The 26253-nt window shown below is 36.5% G+C and overlaps 1 protein-coding gene across 1 annotated transcript; it reads left to right on the top strand.

Moving 5' to 3' along the window:
* On the top strand, positions 1-26114 carry LOC143424421 (uncharacterized). Its single transcript, XM_076896471.1, has 5 exons — positions 1-744; positions 1028-1075; positions 22340-22474; positions 24718-25169; positions 25279-26114. The coding sequence occupies exons 1-5, from the start codon at positions 463-465 to the stop codon at positions 26072-26074; spliced, it is 1713 nt and encodes a 570-aa protein (XP_076752586.1). The 5' UTR covers positions 1-462; the 3' UTR covers positions 26075-26114.
* The last annotated feature ends 139 nt before the right edge of the window (positions 26115-26253 follow it).

The following is a 26253-nucleotide window of genomic DNA, read 5'->3' on the forward strand; positions in this document are numbered from 1 at the left end:
TATGCGTTGTCGAGTAGTCTCGCTGTTAGTTTGACACGCACAGGCGTGCTGAGCGCTTTGGATTTGTAAGGTGTTACTGATTCGCCGGTGTTCAACATTTGGATTTTACACGATAAATATCTGTTTAATTCGTAACGCGTAATAAATTCTGCCGATACAACCTCTAATACAATGTGCAACGTAACATGCAATTATTGATGTCGACACACAGAACAACGTGGCTGTGGAAAACAAGTGAAAACCGTGAGAATAATTAAGATCGTACAATCGGTTCTATGATCATTACAGTCTACACGCAGTCTACGGTGTCGTTCATCGATGTTCACGGAATGTTGGAAACCGTTCCTCCCTATGGTTATTTAGTTTCCAAGTTGCACCGGGTGTAACCTCGATTCGGATTGGAAAAACAGGTTAATTTTATTGTGAACAATAACGAGGAGAGCCTTTGTTGGCGTAAGAATCATGAGCGATACGCCGAGAGTGGAGTTCGCGCTTGGAAGTGAAGTGTCATTGGAACACTTCTTCAAAAGTAGCTTCGCGCGTTCCTTCGTGACCAATTGCCGTGACTCGAAGTCGTTAGATTACGAACTCCTCGATAATCAGATCGCCACAGAAACGAAGACGAACGGCAGCAATAACAACAATTTCTTCTCCCTGCTGAATTTCGGAGATGTGCTAACGAATACCGCGGACAGTAAAGTTATTATTAACAAGGACACCGCGAACTTTTGGAAAGCAAAGGAGGTAAACATTTTGTTCACATGTAATTGAAATCAATCGTTATTTAAATACCCAAATGTTGTTTAAAGTAAACGTATTTTCTTGAACGATGCATTTCGGTTATACTAAATATAGACTGCTTATTACAAGTAATAAAGCTCTGTACATGTGTATAAAATTGTCTCGCGTATTGATTATTAGTTATAAGCTTATGGTACATATAATGGTAGAGTTAATATGAAATATAAAATAATATAAAATCTATAAATATAATTTTATTTATGATGTTATATTTCTCGTTTACTAGACGATTCCATCCTCTACGGATATCAGTGAACTGGAAAAACTGCGAAAAGTAAGTTTATTTTATTGATTATAAGTTTGTTACATACAGAAGCCTGCGCGATATTTTTGCATGTTATTGCTGTTTAAAATGTTGCTTCTTAATGTGTAATGGAAAAATGCTTCACACAAATTCCGCATCGGATGTTAATCTAATTTGTAGAAATGTATTACAAAAAATGGAAGTTAAAACGGTTTTAGATAAAATGATTTATTGGTTTCGTTTAGAATGTATTCGTTAAAATGTGTATGTATGTATATATTCTTCATAGATTTCGATTGCGAATCAAATCAATCACCTACCAAACATGTGGCAGTATAAAATATTTCGCTTGCTGGCTTATTGGTCATCTTTCGTTTCATATTTTTATTCACAATAATAATAATTGGACTGTAGTAATTATTACCGTATACAGCTCATTTGTACAAATGTTTGTTATCAATACCGATAGCTAATATTCCAGTTATAAAGTTTCTGTTTGTTCCTAAAATACATGGTTAAAAAGATTTACCTAAAAATGTCTACCCTACAAATGAAACAAGGGATTTAATAGTTCGCGCATGCGCGGTAAATTACTTTCGTGTCGGCGTTGTAATTTGGCAGCACAGTAGCCAAGTTTTTCTAACCTGAAGCGTGACTTCTTGCCTGCGTACAGCTGTTGCTTCGTTTCAATTGTTTCCGCGAAACAATTCTAAAACTGTGGATTGTTTTGTCCGCTCCAAAATAGAGACTGGCCAACTGGAAACGATACCATACGGCAATACTGAAAATAAACCGGATCGCTGGTTGCCTGAATGTTTCGTGACCAAGTGGCGGTCAGGTTAGTTCAGCTATTTTGACACTTCTGTATTCTACCGTTGTCCGAATCTTCCGAGAATCGCCGTTTCTGAATTCCTGGTTATTATTGTCTCAAGCTTATATAATCTGAGAATATTTGAGATTTTGCTAGAAAAGACATTATTCGAACGTTGGAAGTTGATCCAAAAATACGTTAATCCCACGATTTAAGTAGTTCGTGTTTCTTTCCCCGCATTTCAATAATTTATTTGATCTTTTTTTTCGATTACGACTATATCGTTGGAGAAATGCGAATTAATGTATTCGTCACATTTTTACCAGTCGATTTTTTTGTAGGTTAGAAATACTCTGTTAAAATTCAAGTCTAAATTCGTATTTTTGGTGTTATAGTGATGTTATATTATTATATATTAACCCCGAATAATTGAATAAATTACCTAATATCACTGGATTTGATAAAAATTGTTCAAACCAATTTAACGCGGCCAATGTCGTGCAGGATTAAAGTTTTCCGGTGCAGATCAAAGGATATGATTAAATCTTATAAGATAACGTTCAATTATGGAAAAATAACGATGATATTAATTATTCTTGTTTATCCATACGTCGTTATGTGCAATATAAAACTGTGATGCATGGTTTTTCAGATAATGAAAGCTTTACCCCTGCTAAATATCGTGAACTTCCGGTGATTCATACGCTATTCAATCCGTGCGTTGACTTTTTATTTGAACTATTTTATGTTATAGATTTAGGTAAACAAATGAAACAGGTGCAACGGGTAAAAGTAAATTGTAAAAGTTGTTTTTGTAGGCTACAAGTTTCATTTTCAGAGTTAAATAACTTTCGGTATCAACTTCTTTACGCTATTGCAATTTTTATTTCACGTATAATATGGGAGAATTTGGATCGATAAAAGTCGAGAAGCCGTAACTTGGTATCCATCTTTTTCTCTTCAATGTTGGAAATGAAAATTACGCTCTTCATTTGTGCAAATATTTATATTTTGATCAACTTCTGTTTTATCTAATGATAAAAAGCAGATTGTTTCGAAGAGGGAGGGAGTGAGGGAGGGGGAGAGAGAGAGGGAGGGAGAGAGAGAGAGAGAGAGAGAGAGAGAGAGAGAGAGAGAGAGAATATATATAACTGTAGAATGAGAATACAGTGAAGGTGTAAAAGTTTTCAAGGCCATGTTCATTCTTTAGAAACGATATACTGTATTTTTCATCTTCTTCGTAGCATTAATCAGCCAGAAAACTTTAATTGGCTGCATCGAATAATGTTCCATAATCTGGAAGAGTAGCAGATCAATAATTTTTGTTATAAAAATATTTGAAATTATGGTAAGCTATAATAACGTCTTGTCGATAGTCGGCTCCATTAAATTGTACTTCCACTAAAGATATAGTTGTGGCCATTTATTAGAGAGTTATAATTATAGAAAGTTGTAATCATCAGTGATTATAAAATACAAGAACAACGAGAATTAGAGACTTCCAGTTGTATTCCTCACAAAATTGTCGATTACCAGATTTGTTTAAGAATTAATTTAAGCTAGTCTAGTCGAATTGTACTTATCCAGTCGTAACAACGAGAAGGTATAATTAACATGGAACAATATAGCAACGAAAAGTTACAGAAAATTAAATGGAAAAAAAATCATCGTTCCTTAACGCTTACTTGGAACCGTGCGACCATCGTGGTCGGTGATTTCAGCGCGTGGTGCACGACAGTGCCCGCTGTGGGTTTCAGAAAACGCCGCCCTTTTGTCGAGGTAGGCACACGTACGGCGGATTGGTCAAGGCAAGTGTTGTTCATCGGATAGGTTTTATTGAGCGGAAGTTCGCTGGAGCCCCTTCCGTAATTATCAGTCGTGATACTACTCGTTACCAGCTTGCCCGCGATGTATACGTACCTGCAATCGTGTACAGGTTGCGTGTATGCATATTCGAGCAACTATGACCTGGATGTGTTGTTTCTTCCTTTTTTTCCCGTGACGTCATCATCCTGCTCTTTTTTGATTCCGTGACCACCAGGATGTAGGTGCACACATGTACGAGCCGACCAAAATTACTCGTTCACTTCCTTTCCCGTGAAATCTCCCTTTTAAACAGCAGCTGCACAATGGTCGCACGCATTTTTTTCCTCCGATCGGAGAGATACGCTCGCTTTTGAAGTGGGCAACGTTTGGAAAATATTCGATTGGAAATTTAAAAAAATGTATTGTAGGCAATAGGCTGTTAATAAGTTAGAAAAACTTTAGGTGTGGCGAATAATTGGTAGAAGGTTGTACTTTTTTGAGAACGAAGATGATCGTTAACAAGTTTGGAAGTTTTTTTTTGTAATTTTGTAGCGGTAATATCGAATGCAAAGATCCGGACTGTGAAAGTTTCAAAGATCTCGTTAGTCGAGGTTAGAGTCAGTTGTAGAAAGTTCACATTTCCCAGGCGATATTCTTGGCGGGTTCAAAGTGCAACGCACATAATTTTCCTTTCCGGTCCAGATACTTCGTTGGTGTTTCTAGAACTCAATGTTGAATCCTTTATGAGCGGGCAGTGGTAAATTGCAGAAGAAAGTTCAGCGTTTGAGGTGAACGCATGAATTAATTCACATGTCCTAAAAAAGGCTATTCCCGAGACTTCACGTACGTTTACCTTTACCGAACCTGAATCGACATCAACGTTGTTGTCTGTTATTTATACGTTTTCAAACATTCAATGTTACATTCGATTTTTACCTCAGAAATTCCAATCGAAAGATCCATCTAAGATCTCGATTATAATACCTTCGTCTAGTTTGACCGCGTCGTTCAATTTCAATTATCAGTTTTGATACTTGTTTACATTCATAGTCTGTACCTTAAAAGCGTTGAGGACAATTTGGTTGGTAAGGTCCATCGGTTGTATCGTCTTATTTAAATCTACAAAATAATCTTACCATTCGATCTAATACGTTTCTAAGTCGTCTCGGTAATCATTTTTCTCACGGAATTACGACATTGCTTCTAGGATGACCGAACGATTTCAATATCAGTCGCGAATGTTTCTCAAATGTTAGCAGAGTATGCAAAATTCATGCAATATCTTTCACGTGGAATTATCCAGCGGCGACCGGAAGGGTTTGATTGATGGTTTGTTCATTAACGAGCGGCGCGGATAGAAGCGGTAGCGGGAAAGGCTACCTAGTTGTCCACGGCTCTGGAATAATGATCATCCTGGAAGGACGGAGTCGCGACAAATTATCGTGTACGCAACCACGATAGTACCTGGCCTGTGGCTTCGCACGCTGGTTCATTAGAAGATGCGTGCTGGCACACCGTCCATTACAGGCCGATTCCCTGTTTCTTCTCGTCCTATGCGAGAAGCCCGCGACTCAAAGAGGCCCGCTTTCGCCTGTTTACAATCGAATATTGCCGCTGAGAAAATTCTCGTAATCCAGTCGAATCGAGTGAATAGCGGGCTTCCTACATCAAGTGTTCACTTACTGGAACTTTGATCAATTTGGGATGTTTTATCTTAGAACGCAAACGTTACTTAAAATTGGATAAAAATCTTTTATCGTCGTCGAAGATGATAAATTAAAAAAGAAGTCAATCCAAAATGGTATGATGACGACAAAACTGTGTTAGAATTTTGGGTAACTCATAGTATCAATTTCTAACATTGGTGATGGGCATTGAATTTATTAAATGTATGTTATATAATAAATGCGACTTTACTAGAAAATTAATGCAATTCTGCATTGCCTCGTATTCATATAAAAAAAACATGGCGAAACGTGTCTTTTCACTCTGATATGCTTTTTGAAAGCAAAGTTATGAGAAATAATTGCATGGTCTACCCTATAAATTGCAGGAACCTCTGTAATCGCAAGTAACAAAATACAAAACAAATATCGTACAGATCTAGTCATCGTAACGGAACACCAACCTCTCTAATAGATCTGCTAGCCTCAATGTTCGTCCAATACCCAAATTGTCAAATTTTCCGGCTTTCCTAACATTTTCTTTTCCTCCGACGAAATGTTACGAATTACGGTTAAAACGTCGCCGTTAAAATTTTATTAAATAACTGTGTTTCGCACAAACCGGAAAATCCAAATAACCAGTACTGCCGCAAGATGTACCGGTTGTAAAAACGATAAGCCTTTGTCTACTAGTGTTAGTACCTCTGAAATTGGGCTAAAATAACTCCAAGCCTGTATTCACAAGTGACTTGGATTGCGAGTCGATAAATTGTGAAGGCTTTGACCGCTGTTCTTTGATCCTTTCTACGGATAGGGTGGGGATTAACTCGAGTCGTGACGTGGACAAGAGCCGATTCCTCCTGCAAATGGTACAGTTACGCGCAAAAGTTATCGGGCTGCCACTGGGGATGATTACGAGGCACGGTAATCAGCATTAAATAGGGTCCGCCAGCTAATTCGGTTTGGGAGGATGAAGTTGTACACGGGCACCGGGCCGATACGGTGTGAGGTAAAGTTAGATTCTTCTCTACACCCCCTCCTCCCCCCCCCCCCGTCGATTTCTCGTTTTTTATTATTATTGATGTTTTATATGCTCGCTGGTATGCAAATGAAATAAATGAATAAAATAGCGGTAAATGAAGGAGTTACCAAATTAAATTTTAGAAAGTGGGGTTAATTTTTTTTACAAATACAGAGAATGTGAAAATAAAATAGCTAGACTTATTATTTTTTAGCACGTAGTCTCGTTTATTAGCGTTTCACTGCTTACGTATCTTCGACATTTCTTCCAACAAATAAAATGTTAGATGCACTGTCGATTGTTAAACATTTTCTTTTATTAAATGACGTTATTTAATTTTCCAAGTTTGTATTTACTATTCGTTGTTACATAAAAAGTGCACATTTTAACATGGCGTAATAAATCACTGCCTCTGAAACCGCTCGAGACTGCTCGCCTCTCCGCCCTCGACAGATTGCGCTGAATAGAATTGTTCGGCTGACAATTGAAGTCAGCAAATTACTCTCTAATCACTTAACTGCAACGTGCTCTGTGGTCGATAAGAAGAAACGCGTACGCGTCGAGATCTGAAATGCGACTACCTCGCGAGCATGGAAGACTTTGAGGATTCCGCCTTCAGAATTTCGAAACAGCCTCCTGAACGGCGCTCATTTTTATAATCAAACGTTTATTCGGTTTATTAAAACAAAAAAAAAATACATTCGCAGCAGAATATATATATATATATATATATATATATATATATATAAGTTAGTTAAAATTAGAAAGTGTGAATTGCTGCTGCGAATACACAGCGGTTTATGCAAGTAGCAAATGTATTGGTAGAATCGTACGAAGTCTGCTATTAAAACATTTTCTATAAAATTCTTTCATTTACAAATAATTGATACAATTAATCGAACGATCAAATTTGTATTTCGGAACACGTGCGAGTAATTTAAAGATCCAACAAAAATGTGTACACAAAACAACCAGTAAAGATTAAATAGTTATATTCTAACTGCATCTACAAATAAATAATTCAACCTCCAAAATTCACCTTGAAGCTTGCTCCATTTTCTAAAGTCTGATTAATATCATGAAACTAACAGTCTGAGTTCGCTAGTTAAGTGCTCATTCAATTCTAGCTCCTAAGAGTGCATAAAACATTCATGAGCGAAGATAGTCGTTACACGAGGAAGCAGATAAAACTCGTATTTTTCGTAGAGCAAACAAAAGGCAACGGAGAGATTAGATATTAAAAACGCGTCTAGAATAGAAGGAACGAGGTGAACTAGGAGGTCGCATTCTCACGCTCCTCGCCATAGCTTGGCTCCTCGTTCCGCCTACCTTACCTTTGCCTCTCTCTCTCTCTCTCTCTCTCTCTCTCTCTCTCTCTCTCTCTCTCTCTCTCTCTCTCTCTCTCTTCTCTCTCTTTCTCTCTCTCTCTCTCTCTCTCTCTCTCTCTCTCTCTCTCTCTCTCTATTTACATCTGTTGGCTGGAAAAAGGCGGCTGGAATTTCGTGCTGCCCGCGATTCTAATTCCTCGACCGTCTGTATACCTTTCGCCATCGTGCCATTATGATACCGGCTCGAAACACGGCCCACGCGTACCTTTCACACCGTTTATACAGGGTGGCTCGTTCTGTCGGGTATGTCGACAAGTTCCTACGGTTCTCGTTGTTCAACCTATCGACTGCGCGCTGGGACACGGCATACGCTACCACTTTTAGAAGCGGTACTTTCTTGCCGAGCATTCCCGGCGCTACCGCCACTATGTTTAACAGTAACGAACAATTTCTAATTATTTTATACGGAGACTTCTCGTCAGTTTCATCATTCGAACCATTCGACGGATGCGATCGAAGCATTAGCATGTCGATCGAATGGAACTATGGCTGCAACTTTGGGATATTACCCCTTTGAGGCATATTGGTATTGTTTTACTCCTTTAGTAATAGAAAGAAACCAACTTTATTCGATTTCAAAGAAATAACATTTCTCTGCAACACGGATCATTTTACTTTTTAAAGTACCGTGCCTCAAAAAGTTAAAGATTAGAGATATTAAAGGAAGCAATATATTTTGTTTTATTAAAAGGTTAAGTGTATAGCGTTATCGCAGTCATTTGTAGTATGCTTTGTGACATTAATTGCAAATAATTGTCAATAGAAATAAAGGTTTTGTTAGGTCAACCAAAAAGAATTTCTTAGAAGAGATAAACTTAATTTTGGAGTTATTTATAATCCATTTATATGGAATTTTGTGGTAATTTTATAAAAATTCTTTATGGTAAATGCTGTCCACTCAACACGACACGTATTGTGGTGTATTATGTATTGAGTCTTACGTATTACATATTACACAGAAAATTACATAAAAGTTGTTTCTGTATTTCACTTCTTCCTTGAATATCATAAAAATAGTTATAAATATTTCAAGAGTATATGTAAGCATTCAGAATATAACCGTGAACTGTTATTTCTTTTAATTGACAAATTTCAAATATGATTTTTAATTTTCCCGTTTGTTCTGAAACTACAGTAGTAGATTCTCTAAAGAACCATCATAAACTGGTATTTCTGCCCTTAAACACGATTTGGATGAAAACATCTACTCCCGATCTTTAATTTTGAGGGTTCATATCGGTGGCTCTCAATCTAGAGCAATGTGTTCTCCTTGTGGGGAGTGAAGTGTCACTAGAAGACGATAATTTATTATCAAATATTTCTATTCTTATAAGTGAAGGCATCAAATTTTTATTCTAATAAATTAAAAAATCCCATTTTATATATTCTTTTATTTTTAATACACATAGAATTTCAATTTTTTATCTGAACTTAAATGTTCTTCTATAGATCAATGAATTTTACGTAAAAATGCGAACAGAAAATTATATAAATTTATGTTCAGTGCAATGGTAACCAAAGTTTATAAAAATTAAAAAAAGTACAACCTATTGTATGTATATATTATTAATTAATCATTTTTTAAAAGAAAACGTAACAAACATGCGTAAACGAATCTCTCAAAATCAGTCAGAGAAAAATCATAGTCTGACTGTGAGACAAAAGTGTGTTACAATGAAAGGGGCAATTTTCTGAAGGTTGAGAAAAGATTGAGAAACCCTGGTCTAAGCTATCGATTTAGATGGCCTATTCTTCACAGCAGCTGCCCGTCTTGATCTCCCCATGGTATTGCGAGGCAGAATTAAAATCCAGAATTGCGCAATCCGTATCTAGGGACTAGAAACGGTTTTCTCATTCATTCTAATCGCCCTCTGAACGATCTAACGCGCGCGTGTCATTGCGAGGCGATTCACGTGTCACGAACGGAATGCCGCGCGAAATCGTTCTGACATGAAATTGTCGTGTTAAAATCACATCGAGAGAACAGAGCCACCGAAGGAATTGCGAACGAAGAAAAAAAAACTGAAGAGATAGGAACGTGGAGACTCGTTTTCTAGGGGAAATTTTATTCGCGGAATTTCCTCTTTGCGTTCGTTGAAAACAAAAGAAACCGGTTGATCGACGCTTATTCCGCGGAATGGCGAAATGGAAGGGGGGTGGAGGATAGAAAATGGAGACACGTGTACGTTCAGTTCTTTTTTTAAGTTGAAATTATCCCAATTCTATCGGCGAATAATTCGCTATGGTTCTCTCAACAATAGAAATAAAACCTTGCGTGATAATATTTTATTTTATTTGGTAATCATTACTTTTTAAATAGTGTACACGTTAATATTTTTATTTGAAGAATATCGTTAGTATTTGGTGAATACGATTAAAATATGCGCGAATGATTGTATTAATACTTAATTTTCATTGACGACTGGAAATATTTCGTAAGCTTTCAGTAAGAGGAAATGAACAATGAATTCTGTTATTACCATTTTTATGATTAGCAACATAGAGATATACGAAATAGACAGAAAAAAATAACACAAAACGTACTGGTACGACAACGGATACTCGAAAACAAAAATCAACTGAAGACTTATTACTTCAATAGTTCCTCGATAATGACAATTGAATTACGTGTTGCTATGTTAGCGGCTATTAAATTTTAAACTTAAAAGACATACTATAGCATTGACTTTAAATTCACCCTTTTGCAAATCAAGTTCGTCCTTTTGTAAATCGAATTCACCCTTTTTCAAATCAAATTCATCCTTTTGAAGAACACCAAATGTATGTTTTCTTGTTAATACGACAACGTTATTGTATTATTGTTAATAATCCAAGAAGGAAGAATTTTTTTTTTCGTCTTTATTCCACAAGACTCAGGAAATACGTCATCTTGTGAGCCAGACAAGGCACACTCTATCTTCCCTATCACTCCATCGAAGAAGTATTTTTCAAAATAAAATTTTATAATTATTATATGAATGTGTATGTCAAGTTATCAGCAGCTGTTGCAAGGGAACCATTGTAGGCTAAATTATGTAATTAATTAAACGATGTATCCTTGTATTGCTGTATTTCAATTAATTTTTTAATTATTTTTAAATAACAATATTTGTACCTTTTTAAATGAAATTTTTCATTTTCCGGTACCTAGATTGTATGAGTCATTTTTTAAAATAAAATATTGAAGTAGAAGTATTTGATTTGTCAAAGGGTAAATTTGATTTGGAAAAAGTTGAATTTGATTTACAAAAGGATGAATTTGATTCGCGATGGATTGAAATTAAGGTGCCAATACTGTAATACGTTATCAGTCAGCAACGCGTTAAATCTCTGAGAACGAAATTGTAACATTCTAGCCGGTCAAGATGAAATTTTGAACGTACGTGTACGCGTGAGTGTCACTGGAAGGGGATATTTGCGCGCGCGGGACTTTCGAAAGAACGGAATATGAAATGTTAGGGATGTAGAAGACGTGCTTCAAGGCCGAGAGCCACGGACGGAATTAGATTCCACAGTCTGTTTTTCTATCGTTCTTCTAACTTTTTTCTCGGCCGTTCGCGTGGCGAAGTCGATGATCGCCCCGAAATCGTACGAGGAATCGTTAAATACAACTTAATATTTAATCCGATAGAAATGTTTTAAATATTAAACGAAATGAATCGTTAGAGGTCACATATAAGTAATTTTAATTCAACATTATGTTTCGAAGAAATTACGTGTAGCCAAATTTTCTAATAATTGCGAGGAACTACGAGTATTAAAAGTAAATTTGATTCATATTTGAAGTTATTTAAATAAAAATTTATAAAAAAGCTACACCTCAGCAAAAATAATAACAAAATCAATCGGCTATAAGATCAATCAAACACCAACAACTATATTTGTTTTTCATTTATATTAAAAATTTCATCTGTAGTGATGTAAAAGATGTTCTCGTTCGCATATTTTGCAATAACAATAAAAAATGATTTGATGGCGGCAAAACGGAATCGGTAAAGTCATCGAGGAAATTGTAGGACGTGCGAACGGGTGTCGGATGATACAGCGTAACTGTAAAGTTCCAAGCTGTTCGGTTTTTCTGATCTCACGAGGATGAGATCGCCTCTGTCGTATGGGAGTCGCGCGGACATACGAGTACAACTGTATGTAATATCATACTCTAAGAACGTCCACGGTCCAATGATCTTAATATTAAATATCAGATCGTGAAGCTCGTACGCCCGCGAGCAAGAGCAGAAAGATCCTGGCCGTGTGTTCGTGATCGGGGACGAACGTTGTTCGACGTAACAACGAACTAAGAATCCTGACTGAATTACGTAAACGCGTAGACGATCGGCTAAAAGTTTAAGACTGCTCGATTGCGGCTGCATCGGATCGTTTGCTAATTCCTCCGCCTCTTTGGAATTAACTCTTGTAGCTTTTCAATATTTTCTCGATTCGTACTTTTTCTTTTTTTTCTTTTATTCAAAGCAATCGCCAGTTTGCAAACTTTTTATTACTTTGTTCTTTAATAGTAAATATTGTTACATTTTACTTTTCTTTTTATTTAAATATAGGAGTGATGTTTAAAACTACTTGATACATTGTATGGTATGTATAAATAATCGAATCATCAAATAGCATTAGTTTGAAAAATTTTTTCGTACAACAAATAATTTGTTAGTGAATTTAGGTTAACATTGATTGACAGAATTTAATTTCTGTCATGTTAAGTTGATTTGATAAGGTGTTTCTTGTTAACATTTTCTGTACCGATTACAAATCTGTTTGCTGGATAATTAATTTAGAAGGATATAACATACACTATTATTTTTAGTATATTATGTATTGTTGCTTATTATAAATAGTATAATAATTATAATAGTATATTATATATTGTTGCTTATTATAAAAATAAAAGCAAATCATTTTAATAAGTATCAATGGGAAAATAGATTATTTTCGAATGAAACGTTTGTAAAGATTAAAAACAAATAAGTCTGTTAAAGAAAATCTAACATTACTTTTAAAATTGGCATTAAAAGTTGCACAAAAATCATTTGTAATTATTCATTTAATAAGGTCAATATCTTGGTATTAAAATTTTATTTGTATGTATTAGTACGAATTACGTATAAGCAAGAGCCCTTATTTTATCGCAATTTGTGTTGATTCTCTAAAATGTTTCTACAACCCACTAATGGAAGTAGATCGTCCCGCCAGATTTTCCTCAAACTTTTCATTTCAATGTTGTCTCTCACGGACTCGCGGACTCTCTAAAGGGTTGTCTTGTCCTCGTAGAAAACGCGGAAAACGAAAGTATCCAACTGCAATTTCCTTCGACCGTGTAGACGAACGTATTTTCTGCACCACTGAATTCCTCCTCCTCTCGTGCCACGCGCAATCCGCCGTTTCACCTTCCTACTTAGCCCTTTAGTTCGCGGACGAAGGAAACCTGTCGTCCCATCGAAAGCATCGTTTTCAGTATTCGCGTGGCAAAAAGAACCGTATCAAATCTCTATGGAACGAGAAGTCTGAAATGGAAAGACGTTCGTTCAATCGTCTCTCGAAGACGAGCGTAGCTCTGCAGCTGAGCGCCATTCAGACGGAAGGCGTTCATTCAGAAGTCATTCAGATGGAGAACAATCTAAAGTACTTGCTTTTAATGTGGACCCTCTTGGAAAGGTTTCGAATTCTGAACGTATATGATGTTTCAAATTTTTATATTTTTATAGTTTACGTTATTTAATTTCTTATTGTATTAAAAAACTTATTAAAATTCATTTTCAAAGTTAAAAATTTTTGATTCTTCAAGCTTATACTTTTGTATACTTACTGTTGAATTTTGAAAGGTTTAATTGTATTTTCGAAATATAAAAATTTTCTTTAACTCCTGAAACTTGTACAGTTTCGATTGATGCGAGTTTTCAAATTTTCGAATTTATTAATTTAGACAACAGTAGACGCGATTAAATTAGTGGTCCGCAGTATGATACACACGTACAGTTTTGTATACGTATAATCAATTTTCGTTGCAGAAAACCGAACCATTATTGTTAAATTACCGTTATTCGGTTGCATATCGTGTGAATGTTGATCGATGTCTTCGCTGTTAATTAACTGATTAGTGGCGACAAATGAGCTACACCTTAATTACTCACGGTTGGCGAGATTCTATTCACACCTGAGACAGATAAGATAGTTGCACTGTCACTGAAAATTATTCTCACGGTTCGCATACCGTATTCATTGTCGAATAACGTTATCCACCGCCAGTCATTTTTCGCGCCATTAATCGCACTTCCGTAGACTTTTTACCTTTTCCGTCGTTTCTACTTTAACCTAATCGTTCGACTCGCTTCATTTTTGCTCTTCTATCGTTATGCCATATTTCTGTCAGATAAAACTGTCAGATTCAGTACTCGAGTAATAAATGTAATTAATAGCTTGTCACTTATTTTAATGTGGGATTCATGTTTAATTTAAAATAAGATAGTTTTGGAGAATCCTGGCAAATTATAAAAAATATTAATTGAAGCTGTAATTGTCTGGTTTTGAAGAATTGAAAAACTCTTTAGAACGATATGAAGGAAACTTAACAAAGTAAATCTTACAACAGTGTTACGGTCCTCTAGTTATTAATTTTCAAGTCTAGTTGCATTCTCGCGATTTTCTGTAAACTGAAACAACAACCATGCACCTAATATGCATATAAAAAAACTAAACGGTTTCAATTAACTATTTTCACAACCTGTTCAATTATTGATGTCAATAATTTTTTTAAATTAAATTTTTCCTCTTTCAAACTTTGAAAATAATTATTCATGGAAATAATTGATAAACGATCCGTCAATTATTATATTATAAAAACAATTTCGAATCGATCTACTAGCTCACTTCGGCGCTTCGTTTCTTTTTTTCTATACGGCTTCTTTAAATTCGTTTCGTTTTGAAATCTAAAAATAACAGAGCCAGGCAAATTTGGTGTCAACGGGGAATTGCCTAAAAGAGTGAAGCGTCATTTTTATCCAGGAAAAAAGAAAACTGAGGAAGTTAAGTGTTAAATATAAGTTATCGGCGCCATTAGGGTGTAGAATTCATTGATTCGCGTTAGTCCGCGAGGCTGGTGATTACTGATTCATCGTCGTCTTGATTCGTATTCAACGGCCGCGTTGTCGTTACATCTTATTGTGTGCGGAAATTACATTTTACGCGAGTATTATTCTGATGCGCGTATTCGATGCCTGGATGAATACGGACTCATCCTGTTTGCGCGGCACGTAATTGCGCGCTTTAATTCGAACATCGTCACGATACTTTTGTCGCCCATCGGGAGTCGATGGGTTATTATCAGAGAATATTAAGGATACGTTACACCAAATTCAGAACATACATGAAACATTTTTCTTTCTACAATTTTTCAAGTAGAAGATTATGTGTTCTAATTTGAAATCTAATTTTATTTAAATATACAAATTGTAGTAAATTAATATTAAATTATATTATTTGCAGATATCGAGCGATACTTTGGTTTGGAATTAATTATTTGCAATTTCGAAAGTACGGAAAAAGTATTGTATTATATATTCTCAGATAACGATACATTTTTGTACAATTTCGAGGAAAAAGAGAACGCTATTCATAGTATAGACCAGAGGTCGGCAACCTTTTTTCGCTGTGAGTCAAAATTAATCGAAATTGACTTTTAAGAAGACGTTTTCAGGTCACTAGTCACATACGTAGTACATAAATACATACACAGAATGACATATGATACAAGCTGGATAATGAAAAGTCAACCACCTGTATTATATAATTTAGAAGGACATTTTTATTGAGAAAATTATTAAGGAATTCATATTCCTCAATATTAAATATGAACAAAAAGGTTAATAAAGGTGTAATTCGAACTAAAATGCGAATACGCGCATGAAGATAATTATCAGTAATTATTAATGTTTCCACTGAGCCCTTATTTGTACATTGTTTGCAGAACTTACACGGTTCTTTCGAAACATTTTCAAATGCGTAACTTAGTGACCCGTGGGTCACAGGTTGCCGACCGACGATGTTCAAGCTCGATTAACACGTTAAAATTTGAAAACACTTCCTAGAGGAAATACGACACAAGAGCAACGCGAGAAAAGTTCGCCGCTGGCGGAATTGCTATAAACATAGTAACATATATTTTGCCGCCACGGCTGGTCTCTGATTAACGATCCCCCATTGAAATACAAATATTTCGTTACGCGGCTGACCAGTAATCAGAAACGACTTACGTGACCGGTGTTCCCAACAGCACGCGGGGTTAATCACGGAACGTACTCACCGGTTAAAGATGATCCGCCGAGGGCGAGATAGGGCGCGCGCGTGCTCGATTGCCAAATCGCGTTATTTGTTTTAATAATCAACTGGCGATTAAATGAGAAAGAACCGGATCCGTCGTCGTTTCCTCGCGTTGGAAAGAAGCGTCGGCTCGACGGCCGGTTGCGCCGTTTGAATATGTAGCAGCAACGCGCCGCGGCGGAAATGGAAAGAGAGCATAGCGAGTGGACGAGGAAAAGAGAGAGGAGAACGAGTGAAAAAAATGACGCGAGCATCCGGACGAAAGGGGCGAAGAGGGTCTTGGTAGCGAAACATCGTCTGTCTACCGCGCGTTTAGAATTGGGCCTCGTACCTCTCTGTTCGTTCGCGTGGAATGCACCAAAAATAAGTTTTGCCGTCGGAGCCGCCATCTTTGAATCACCCCTTAATGCATTTATCTCCCTTTCCGTTCCTTCCTCTTGCACGCCTCCATTCTGTCACATTCGCGTTTCCATTCGGCTACCTATCACGTTTAATAAGTCCAATGTTATTCTAGAGTTGTTGCTTTCGGTGCGCGCAGGGTGGCTGGTACGTACAGTTGAACGCAAGAGGTTCGTTCTACGATTTAATTATACTCAGTTTTAGTCAATAGTAATTTTTATCGATAATATTGGAGAGCTATTTTCTTGTTTTAAGGCACTAAAATTTGTTGAAATAGAAAATATCTAATCAACGCTTTGCATTTAAAACTTTGCAAAAGTGGTCCCAGTTGGCGACTATGGGTCGTTTCTCGAGTGTAAAAGTGGGTCGATAGTCAAGATAATTAAAATTAAAACTTAGCTATTATCTCTCAACAGAATGTAATTTGATAATTTAAGTACATAAATAATTGATTATATTTAACAAAATTTTATTCGAGTTAAAGTAGTATAAAGTTAATGAGAAATTTATATTTTTTCGCTATGCACCTTTCTTTTTCTGTAAATACACATTTCATTTAAGTATATTTAATAGACGAATTTTAACGTGCTCAACATTCGAGCAATCTGTACTGTGTAATATGACGCGAACAAGTAACGTATGATGAAATTTGCCAACTAGTATCGTGGTACAAATAGTATTCTACATTTTCAACAGATCCTCGCACACAGAACAACTTTTTTGCCCAACTGCGCCACCCATCCTGGGATATTATCGCGAATACCTTATTACCGCAAAAAAACCAAAGCTTTTTTTCGAGTTTCATCGCACCGTGTACTTCGTCTCGTGGTGGGATGCAAAAGGAAACAATTACGACAAAGCAATTGTGCACCATGGGACAAAGAAACGTTGTACGTTCTTACGTATTGAATAAGGTAATATCGTGTCGTAACGTTGCTCTTATTTAAATTTCATTTCAAACCGCAGAAAATCTTCCTTCCCATCGAAACACTTTTGCAATCACGAATTTAGAAATTTCTGCGTTGACGAAGCAACCCTATTAATTATCATCACAGTTTCCATATATTCGTTTCTCCTTATTTACCTATCTGGCAATAAATTATTGGACGATTTAATTTTGTTAAGCCGATCAATGACCATGAAACTCCATTTACACGGTCAAGTTAAATTTTACCTGAGAATAGGTAAGAAGAATAACGCGACCTTTTACCGTTCCTGTTAAAATCGTGTAGAATAAGCAAGGTAATATAATGACCCAGGTGTCCTCTATGGTAATTTAAACAGGTGCCATTTAATCTTCTACCTGTGGTTCTCTGGTCGCCTTTCGTATCCTCCGAGCGAGGAAAAATGTCGAAAACAAACGATCGGTTTTCCCGTTAGAAGGTCACAGGATTAGCGATTGGGCGGATACGATAATCCAAAGTGAAATTATAGGTCATCGAGTATGGGTTAAAGGACCGTGGTAAACGGCAGGTATCCCGGTACAACCTGGAAAGTCCTTTGTCTCTCGTACGGTATCGTTTTTGTCTTTTATGAACGTAAAAGGAAAAATGTACACGCGAAATCGAATGAAACACGTTCAAGCCCGCAGTGCAATTATGCGAAGCACAGGGAATTCTTTGTTCCGACTTTACGGACATTCTTCGAATCAACAATCTTATTTTGAACGAATAATTACTTTACACGGTGTATAACTTTGTTTTTTAACTATCTCAGGTAAAAATGTACTTTTATACTCTGTTCATCGATTTCTGTTCATTTTAATTGTTATGAATGCTGGTCTCACATTAAAGTTGTCTAATATATAAAAATTCTTACGAATGGTTCGACAACCATTAATTGTTATGTCCTCAACTAAATGTTGGATTATGGTAGGTTATCAATTTTAATGAATATTTTCTGAAAATTGTGCAAATATCGTATTGACATACAATTGATGATGATTACGTTGTAGAATTTTGTTTCACCATATTGCGGTAGTTTATTCCTTCGATCATTCAACAATACACGTTCATTTTATGCGTGCAAAGAGTTGCGAAAATCGACGATGAATATTGAATGTTTTCGTCTTTTTTGGTCTTGGAACAATTTGTAAAAAATGTCTATGATACACTATGTTACGAGAAAGTTGTGTTACAAATCGATTTCCACGGCACATACTAAATCCTTTTACAATTAAGAAAATTCTTAAAACCTGTAATACATGTAAGAGGTGAGAAGTAGGAAGAATATAACCTTCGAACCATTTTTAATAAAGGTTCGCAAAATTCTGTCGCGACAAAACGAAATTGAACGATCAATTCATTCGCAATGCGTACAAACTATTAACAACGATATTAGATTAGCATTACAAGACACCTGAATCTTTACGCTCCACAGCTTTAAATTGTTCATCAACGTACCGAAATCGTCTACTTTTCTATCCTAGCGATATAAAAATTCAAAAATACAGGACGATTTGATAGATAATGAAATAGTAAATGTTTCTCGAGCTTTAAAACATTTCCTTCTCCTCCTCCTCCAGAATTGATTGCAGCGCGAAAAAGTTTGAAAGATCGTGTCAGCCATCTTCACTTTCATCCGTACATAGAATCATCGGTAGAATTAGCGGTATTGCATGTAACGTGGTGCGCGCGTAGCGACGACCATTCGATACAAAGAGACATAGGGCCGGCGTGTACGAGTAGAAACGAAGAAATGCTGAATAATTCAGGCAGTGACCGTAGCGGGTGACGTCACGATAGTATTCAGTCGGTGGACGGTTCAAGCTGGCCGGCCATGCGAAACCCCATCCGCTTGAATCCCCGCTGAAAAATTTCAACTTTCCGTACGAATTACCTCGCGCTTCGCGACACCGCAAGAAAACCTCGTCGATACTCGTTGCCCCAAGAAATCCATCGAGTAAAACCCCGCCGCCCTAAACCCCGCTTAACCGTTGCGTTTCACCTGGGCCGGGAAAAACCGTGCAACATTTTCTTGCAATCGGTTCGAGGTGGTACATGGTGTCGGTGAAACTACCTGAAGCACCGTGCGTTACTCCAATCCACACGTCACGGGTTCTAACGTTATTTGTAGTGCGTGAAGGGTTTTTATCGTTTCGCTTGATTATTGGTTGCACATAGAAATCGGAAGTAGAGGGTTTGTACTTTGAACGCATACGGATTTGGTGATACGTGTGGTTTTGCGTAGTGGTTCGCGTAGAAAAACCGTTTACCTACGATGTTATATACAAATACCTTTCTTTTTCATATATGGAATGAGCGAGGAGTATTTAAATGCACATATGATATTCTCTGTCATCTAAACACGATGAACGACAGAAAGAAATATTAGAAATTTCCTGTACGATACTGTTGGATTACTTCAATAAGGTCAACGTAGAAACAAAAATGAATCCTGTATTAAGAAACGAATCTTAACTTAAGAAATAGGATCCTGTATATAAATAGAAAAAGAAATTTATCGGTTCGAGAAGTTTCCAAACTGTTTAGACAGACTTTGCGTTTTTTTTTTTTTTTTTTTCTTCTTCTGTGGGAGGACCCCAGATTTTCTCACAATTAGTCTAACCTCACGAAGCGTAAAGACGTTCTTTTAAGCGAAGTAATGAAGTTAGAGTATTAAAGACAATTCTATTGTTTTACATCCATATCCAATAGATACTGTAAGGATATTGTACTGTAAAATCGATTAGCGTATTTCGATAATGTTTTCGCACAACAAGAGTATTTCGACTGAAACTGAACTGCGTTTTGCCGCGTTATGGAACAGTTGAAGCAAACATTTCAAAATGATTATTTTCATTTTTTACATGAAGTATATCTATGTTCCCAGAAATATTTTTTAAAACTATTTACTAATTTTATGTTATCGTTTTACACACGAATGAGAAATGAACAGAGAATGGAACTGAAACTTAATATATAAAACCTACATATATACTGAAATAAAATTAAAATTGTTATTTAGTTGCTAAATCTTATATTTGTCTTTATTCATTAATTTTCATTATATCGGATGTTTCATGACAACTTAGCTTTAACGCATAAAAAGTATAGGAATTTTCATGGCACAACCGCAGACGGCGGCACTGAATGATATAGTATTTATGAAAAATACATTATTGTTGTACAATACTATTCTTCGTATAAAATTATGACAATTTTCTGTATTTTTTACTAGTGCTACTGTCACCGTTATATTATATACGATTAGAAAGCTTGTCTTTTAAAACTGTTACTAGATATTCAATAATAATTATTGTAATATAGATACAAACAATTACGTACCCAACGATGTAAACTTGTATGTGTTGCTTGTAAAGTAATATTCAGTTGAGAGCAATTGAATAATTGATCGCCAAATTGCAAAATCCGACGTTTTTTGTCGTCGCGGAGAAGCATATTGTGTAAACCAACTGTAGGTACTTTCTACGGCATAATTGTGATATAATTCCTATTTCTTTGAAGCTTGTTTTCCTCAAACAGCTCAACGGAACTGGCTCTCTAATCCTGGTCGAGCGAGATGTAGTACCTATGACTAAATGAAGAATACTATTGCCTTAGCAGCAAAACTGTTCAGTTCAGAGTCGAATTTTTCACAAATTTATTCTGTATATGTCGATTTTTCATTTTTAAATTTCTGAAATGAATTTTTTTAATTTTTACGAGTGCGCCAATTGTTCAATTCGTACGACGTAAGTGAAAGTAGTATTTAGACATGTTAAATGTATCCCACTAAAGCTAGGTGAACTTCAGCACGAAGTTGAAGCACCTCAAGAGGCAACTCGTTAATGAAACTGTAATTTCTTTCCTTTCGTTGTTGAAACCGGCGATATTTCAAGTATACTCATCGAGTATTCTTTTCCTATCAGCGGAGCTGATCTCCGCCAATGATTTTAATAACAGCGATAGTCAAACGCGCGGCGACCGATCCGAATGATGAACGCGCGATTCTTTCATCATCTCGCGCGTCCTGGCTTTGTTATCAAGCATGGCCCATCGCCGGATATCTCGCAACCTGTACCGTATTTTTCCCGCCATTGTATGGAAATGTCAGGAACCTGGTGTTTCTTGGAGCTTCTTTTATGCCCGCCCACGCGGTTCGGCCACCGAAATAAGAAAAGAAGAAGAGGAGTGTGCAAATGCAAGGCCGATGTCAAAAAAGCCTTTCAAGCGCTCCAAAGTAACTGGTCAACGACGATGGCTAATTGTTCGTGACTCGAATGTAATCGTCCAAGTTCGTGTCTCTCCTTTCTCCACTTTCCATGGATCGATTCTACTCGAATTCCTTTCGACTGCGCAATTTAATGTTTCCAAGGGGAACAGGATCAGAATTTCATTGATCCATCGATATCCTCTCGATAGAGGTTTATCGACTGCTGTGTATTTAAAGTTTTATTTTGAAAATAGGCATTTTGCGCGCTCGATAATACAGTTAAGCACTTAAGTTTTCAAAAATTCTATCGGTTTTACAAGCTTGTAATTACGATAATTAGGTCTTTTTTATACTCGTACAGGTGCAATTGTGAGTATTTTCAAATGGAGAAGCGATTATTCTAAAAACACTGTTACCTTTCCTACTTTTAATAATCGCTGTATATAGAACGCGGTGTATTATTTAAACCGATGTGTACCGGTAATGGAAAAGCAATGTCTGTGCAGTAAACAAGCCTAGGTATTCTCCGCCACTGTTGACTCGTGTTCAGTTCACCGTGTGAAAATCACCTACGCAAGGTGAAACCTTGTATTAACGCCTGTATACGGACCGTGCCGCGGTTTTTCTTACCTCTTTTGAAACGATTATTACGTTGAGGAAAGTCGCTCGAGAGCCAGACACTTTCCTCGTTAAATCGTAATCGTGTTGTCTTTATTTTTGTTGCAGCAATACCAGTCGTTGATAGAGGAGAATCGAAGACTGCAAAACGCTTTAACGACCAATCAAATATCTCACGTACAAGTGATCGACAGTGTTTACCTTCAGACGCAGGTTGAAACACTGCAATGGCAACTGAAACAGGTTTGTATGTAACCGTGAACAACGATTATTTAACATACTTGCTTTACAAGAGGAAACTGTCGGTGTCCTCGACCAGATTACCTTATTCCAATTTCTTCGGGCCTTTTTCCTTTGGCCCGGGACGGTAACCGAGCGCCATTTTTAGGCATATTCGTCGCGCCCAATTTTGTTTCGTTGCTACACAGAAACCTTGTCAATTAAACGTATGCATTATTCAACAAGACTGACGTGATCGAGGTATAAAATAAAATATGCTACGTAAACCAGTGACCAGAGGTTATCATGCAAATCTTTGATTTTATACAACAAAGAATCGTGGCTTATTAGAAAATTGTTTCTTGATATCTTTGGATTTTTTATTACGAGCAGTTCTAAGGGTAAAAGTTTATAAAATGAAAGTAACTATATATAGCTCTATATGGAAACGAAAAATTCGAGCGGGACGTTTAAGAATCGTAAGAAATGCAAAATGAAATGTGATAGGAAAGTCGTAAAGAACGAATACAAAACCCTAAAATTGGTAGTAGTAAATATAACGTATCCAGTTAAAAAATTTCATTGTTTTCTTCCTTGCGTGATGATCCATCTGGAAATCAATTAACTCACTGAATACGTTAATTGGTCGTTGATGTTAAGGTAAATTATAAAATTGTAAGAATTATGTTATGTAGCATTGCGCGCGGCTAACATGCCCCTGAAGAGCAGGCAACTCTCCATACAAGATACAGTCGCACTGTTCGTTGATTCTTACTGCAGCATGATATAATATTTGCGCTTTAAATTCGTCCTTTATAAGTATTTTTACTTATTTAATTTATTTAAAATTTTTATTTACAGAAAGAATAGCAAATGTAAACTAGGTAGTAAGAAGTAAAAAACTTCATTCAAAAAGGTACAGATATTTATTTAAAAGTAATTTACAGATTAATTAAAATACAAAAATACAAAGATAACTCGTTTAATTATTATAGTTCGATAGTTTAGCCTATACACGCTCTTCTACAGCATCTGTTGGTAACTTGACATACGTGTTCATATAATAATTATAATTTTGTTGAAATTATTTTTATATTATAGTTTAATTATAATTGAGTTGTTAATTATATTTAACAAATCTTCGCGAAGTGATGAAGTTTCAGTTAGCATATTTCTCGCATAAAATTTTATTTTCGAAAATACTTCTTTACACTCGTGGTTCGACATCGTGCCTTGTTTGACCCACAAGATTACGAACTTCCCAAGTCTTGTGGAATAAAAAAGAAAAAACGTTCTTTTGAATTATGTATAAGAATCCAATAACGTTAATATTTAATCCAATAATATTATTAACAAGAACATATACATTTGATGTTCTTTTAAATAAAATGTTTAAGTAGAAGTACTTACTTGCAAAAGGATGAATTTAAAGTGGCAATGCTGTATAATTTTCTGGTTGTTAGACAAATGAATCAGGATCCAAAGAATGCAAGTACATATTGAACATACTTCGAATGAATTAATATAACCTTTTTTTCGTTGCATAGGAAGTATTTTTAAATGTTCTCCACCTGTCTCGATTGCTTTGATTGAAATTTTGTAAACAGTTTCATCTTGCGTAGAAACGATATGCAAGATGGATTTTTGATTACTCGAATGTTAAGCGTTAAAATTTTGTGAAAATGTTTTTATTACTGTACTGTCACTTCCTACATTACCGACATATCATAGAATAAGACTACAACACTCATTAAAATAGGAAAGGAATATGATAGACATGTATTTAAAAATGTCTCCAATACCATTGTATTTCAAAGGTTTAGCTTTGCTTCAATTGTTTTAACCGACTGCCGCAAGGTGATGATAAACAGCTTGTTAGTGGAAGCGTTTTCATTTCGAGTGATACATTTTTTGCAAGATATTGAGTGTTTATTTTTGCCATCGAAAATCTTTCTCGTAAACATCGTTTTTATGGAAAATGTAACTTTTCCAAATTTTACGATTAATTATGTTACTACAACATTTTAATATACTACGTGTTCGTCAATAAAGATGCGTGTCTCTTTTAAAATACAAATTTAATAAACCATTCTACGGATCGTTGGTTAAATTATATTTCAATCTTATTCGAAGTATACCAGCAAAATCTGCGTCGATTTCATATGAAACATCCTGTGTAATATTATCCCGTAGGACATTAAAATTACAAATATAAATATAAAATAGTAAATTGTACACGTTGTGTTGTATTTTGGGGAAAATTGCAGATTGATGCGAATAGACAAATGTATCGTTCTCTGATGGAGCAAGTGGTGCGCTTCTTGGATCGGGCCCGCAAGAGCTTGGATATTCTTCACGAGAAGAATAATCTTAAGGACAAGAATTTAACGGGACGAGTTCCACGTAGCCGTAGCGTTCACGCTGTTCACGTGGATTCCTCGCCGAATCGAGCTCTCTCAGCATCGTCGTCGTCGTCGTCGAGTTCTTCTCGTTTCACCAGAGCGAAATCGGTCACCCAGATCTCGCCGTGCACCACCAACTACCGCGAATTCACCTGGTCAATGCTTCGCAGAAACGACTCGGCACACTGTACTCCTCCGCGTAATAAATCTCAAGAACTCGATAAAACTCACGATGGCGTCGTCTACAGAAGGCCCAAGCAACCCGAATTGGACCCGAATGATGTGCCACCTGAAAAATTGTCGCAAGAGGCATTTAGGTGTGTACATATCAATCGACGATAGTATAAATTTACTTAATTATATTCTATATACAAAAGGCCATTGGAGCGTTTACAGTGCTAAAATATTGTAAATTAACTGTTGCAGGTTAATGAGAACCGTTCAATCGTTGCTCGCGATGAGGGAACCTGAACTAGCTAGGATCTCGTCGATGGAGAATAATGATTCTTCTTCTTCGCCCATAGATCATCATCGTCATAATAACCACCACAACGAGGTATCGCTGACTCTGCAGAACAATAGCTTTGTAAACTCTATAAGCTTGCAGGAGGCGACCGCTTACAAAAGACGTTCCAGCAGCGATCGGGCGAACGAATCGAGTAACACCGATAACGATAGTAGAACCTGTTATCCAAAATCGTCCTCGAATACCGTCGAGATTAATCGAAATCTGCAAAATCTTCTTCCTGGAATAAGAAGATCCCTCGACGCTACCTCTCTCAACTCAGGCAGCAGCAAAACCACCGAAGAGGAGGACGTTCTTCCAAATAATAATTCGTTCAACATTTCCATACCAGATCACGAGAGTATCTTTACTTGTACACCGTTATCCACGCCAAATAGACGCGCGAAGAAAATAGAGGCAAAGGAGAAGGAGAAATATTCGAAATCAAAACCGGCTGCCAGCGTGAGTAGTGTCGAGGACGAAAGTGGATTCTCTTCTATGAGCTCGTTTCAAGAAATAGGTTTACCCAGTGCACTGCCAATTTCCCCTATCAGGGGTTGTCACACGGAAGTCGGTTTGCCCGAGGTGCCCATAGAGAACGCGAGGCACCGCAGATGGTCCTCGACCCCAGCCGAAATCCAAGCTTTGTTCAATAAACAGCGAAATAGCTTCACTACCTCTCAAACCACCACTGAATCTTTAAGCGTTTGGGTTTGAATCCATCCTACAAGCGATACACGTAACTAATTTTTAAACGAGATAGTTTTAGCAAACGTACTTGATACATTGACGTTCGGACAGACGATTGTACTTTGACTGTGCAATCGAGTATTCGTATAGTATAATTTTGGTTGTAAATATTTCTCTTAGAATATTTCTTATTCATTTGGTGTTTT

Source organism: Xylocopa sonorina, chromosome 6 (assembly GCF_050948175.1).
Source record: "Xylocopa sonorina isolate GNS202 chromosome 6, iyXylSono1_principal, whole genome shotgun sequence".
Taxonomy (NCBI): Eukaryota; Metazoa; Arthropoda; class Insecta; order Hymenoptera; family Apidae; genus Xylocopa; species Xylocopa sonorina.

Coding starts and splice junctions, on each gene's coding strand:
- LOC143424421 (XM_076896471.1), top strand. CDS start 463: ATGAGCGATACGCCGAGAGTGGAGTTCGCGCTTGGAAGTGAAGTGTCA. Junction 1,076..22,339: donor AACTGGAAAAACTGCGAAAA/GTAAGTTTATTT, acceptor TTTTTGTTGCAG/CAATACCAGTCGTTGATAGA. Junction 25,170..25,278: donor TTGTCGCAAGAGGCATTTAG/GTGTGTACATAT, acceptor TAACTGTTGCAG/GTTAATGAGAACCGTTCAAT.